We start from the raw sequence: 3,030 nt of genomic DNA, 5'->3' as shown, positions 1-3,030 counted from the left end.
TATTTCAGGTTTTAATTTACGAACATGTCACCTCCCTTTTGCCAGCGCGCACTCGGCGCTGCACCCGAGAGGTTTTCGTCGGCGATTGGGCGTTGATCTTCTCGCGTTCCCAACGTACTCCCATGGCACGGTTCGCTTCGTGACCGTGGATGTTCGAGCGGACGGCCGTGCGGGCGGTGGTCTGGCTCGGTGCGATTAGAATAAAATTAAGTGATCAACCCATGAACCCGGGAAGCCATCTGTGTGCTAATAATGTCGGGTTTGGGTGCGAGAAACGCCAACCACCGGCACGGATAGTGACATGCGACATAAGATCTCTGTTGAACGCCCTCTGTTGTTGGCTAAATCCCGGTGAGCGTCTCCGTCCCGGACTCCGACCATAAATCTTCGCCCGTTTGGCAAATTGGACTTAATTAGCGAACTCGAGATGTTTGGCACGTTTCGGGTCTGTTGCGGTTGGTGATGTTATTTTGTGTTTAAATGTTAACTTCTTTCTCTTCCTCGATGGTCTTTTCTAGCCCGAGTTCGAGCTAGCAGCGAAATTAAATTGTTCAACAGTTCTCGGCTTCCAGATCCGTCTCCTACCTGAGCCTCCCCCCGCATCATCCCGGGCTTTGTTGATCAGCATTCCGTTTAACAAAAAAAAACTGTAGAAAATCATTTTAAAAGCGTTAAAAAATCTTACCCTCTCGCGAGTCTTCAGGGCCACCCCTCGAGGAACCCGATCCCGAAGTCCATAAAGGACGCCAGAACTCATCATAATTAATCGCTTGCAATTTGTTCCCGTCCGACCGGCAGCAGTCGGATCATCACTCGTTGACGCGTTTTTGTCAACGGGCTTTTGTGTCCATTCACCAAACCGGGGCTCATTAGATTTTCCGGCTGGACATTGGTCCGGCCCAAATGCGCTGCTCTAAACGCGTTTCGTAAGAATGGTTTTGCTTTAATCGCGTACAATCAATCTCAGTACTATGGAAAGGAATTTCCCGTGGACACTACAAAGACTGACCATTTCGGTGTGACATTTCAGTGTCAGAAAAATGGTTCAGAAGTTTGATTTATAGAGATATTCGATGGCTTCAAGTTTTCAAAAATATGATTTTGAGGTTAGAATCAACCCCGAAGCGAAGGTTGGTTGAAAGCTTTCCCACAATGAAATGTGTACATAAAAATTGCATGTCTTGCTGGCCTTTATCTTGACGCAAACAAACCGATCGACAACAAGTGTTAAACATCTTCAGAAATCGCTCGGAAAAAGCGAAAAGCGGAAGTTCCTTGTCTCACATATTCCCCCATGTTTGAATTATTCATATTTATTTACCGTTGATGTTTTGTTTTACCTCCACCATACTTAACGAATTAGCGCGTATTAATTAGACGTGTATCGTCGTTAACAGGGGCTTTTGCACAAAAGTGACCCCACGAAAGAAACGCGACCCGACCAACGAGCCAAACGTCATCACGATGCCACCGAGAAAAGCGTCCGGCTTCACCGAATTTATCGTCCTTCATTGACTATTCATATTTGTGCCTGTGCCTGTGCGCTTGTTGGTTCTTGTTTGCTTGCTTGCTTTCGTTCCTTGAAGAATTCTTGCTGTCTGTTTTGGTTGGGTTAAGATACCGGAAGCGATGGGCAGCAGCTGTTTTGGTGCTGTTCGTCCTTCCAGACGTCCACAAACCCAACCAACGAAAGAACAATCGATGATGATGATGGAAGTGACAATCGACTTTCGCACCGCGTTAGCAGATTAAGCAGTTGATTTGTGTAACGTATGTGAGTGCTTTTAATCCAATTAAAATACGGAAAAGCCAAACTTTTTAACTCTACGAATCGATAGGTGCTCACTGAGACAGTTAGGCCAGCTGGTAATAAGGTGAGCACGCGCGTTTCCAAAGTGGAATCGTTTTTCGGAAATCGGTTCATTCATTTCACTTCCCTCTAGCATTCAACGTTGTGCTTAAAGTCACAAATGCTGCGCTGCTTGTTGTACGCCGTTCCTGGGGGACACTTTAACTCCTGCGGCTTGTTACGTCCATTGCAAACGATGTACCGTTCGCAGTTGGTCGGATGCGCTATCTTGTGACCATTCTTCTTTCCAGTGCAGAGCAGCGACAGCAGATTGCTTGTACCGCCGACGACCGGATTTGTTGGTACAAACGCACACGAAACAATATCGGCCACATCACACAGCATACGATTGCTGTCGAACAGTGTGCCGGCGGGACACTCGAGCCGAAGCGGACCAGCCTTGGTGCACTGGAAGAATGAACTGCAGCCCGAGGTTGGGTCCAATCGAATTGCACCTGCAGCTGCCCCCAAACAGGCACCGGCGGTTGGGACGAGTCGCGACGGTTCGGCCACGATCGGTGTGTACTGTGGGCCGAGCGGTTCCAGCGGGTCCACACTCAGGTTCACATCGTTATCGGCACAGAACGCTTCATATCCACAGGCGGCCGTATCGACGTCGAAGTACATGTGCTCCGGACAGGAGAACAGAACCGGCCGACCGTCACGGCACATGTAGAACTCACTGCAGTTCGTGGGACTTCCCATCAACGAGCCGGGAGCCTTTCGCTCACAGATCTGGACAGATGGACGATAGTGGGGCACGTTAGGATCTTCAAATCACCAGAGAAACACCCATGTTACCTTAAATCCATACAGTTGACTAACGCCGCCAAGGGCTAGCAGCACAAACAGGAGCTTCATTTTCGTTCAACAATCAAATGTCTACTGATACCACCAGGCACTTTAACCTAGACATCTTTTATAAAGTTCCCAAATGAACGTTGATATCTTGGTTTGTCAGAAATCACGATCGACATCGTTGCTGTCACGCGCGATAAGAGATACCAATGTACCTCCGAGCAGTACCTCCTCCGCACACCACGAAACGGATGTTGGACACAAAGCGAGCGAGCAAGAGGTGTTCTGACAAAGGGCTTGATAACGATTCTCCCTCTATAAATGGACATTTAATTTTGCCTGCTTCGTGGAACGTTTCTGCGTCCCACTATTATGTCCGACAA

The 3,030-nt window shown here is 48.3% G+C and overlaps 1 protein-coding gene across 1 annotated transcript; it reads right to left on the bottom strand.

Moving 5' to 3' along the window:
• Positions 1–1,271: 1,271 nt before the first annotated feature.
• On the bottom strand, positions 1,272–2,766 carry LOC118507319 (protein obstructor-E-like). The gene is made up of 2 exons (XM_036045707.1): positions 2,651–2,766; positions 1,272–2,584 (listed from the first exon to the last, which is right to left on the bottom strand). The coding sequence occupies exons 1-2, from the start codon at positions 2,708–2,710 to the stop codon at positions 1,940–1,942; spliced, it is 705 nt and encodes a 234-aa protein (XP_035901600.1). The 5' UTR covers positions 2,711–2,766; the 3' UTR covers positions 1,272–1,939.
• Between the last annotated feature and the right edge of the window lie 264 nt (positions 2,767–3,030).

This window comes from Anopheles stephensi, chromosome 2 (assembly GCF_013141755.1).
Source record: "Anopheles stephensi strain Indian chromosome 2, UCI_ANSTEP_V1.0, whole genome shotgun sequence".
Lineage (NCBI taxonomy): Eukaryota > Metazoa > Arthropoda > Insecta > Diptera > Culicidae > Anopheles > Anopheles stephensi.
This window is presented reverse-complemented; position numbering and strand designations above follow the sequence as displayed.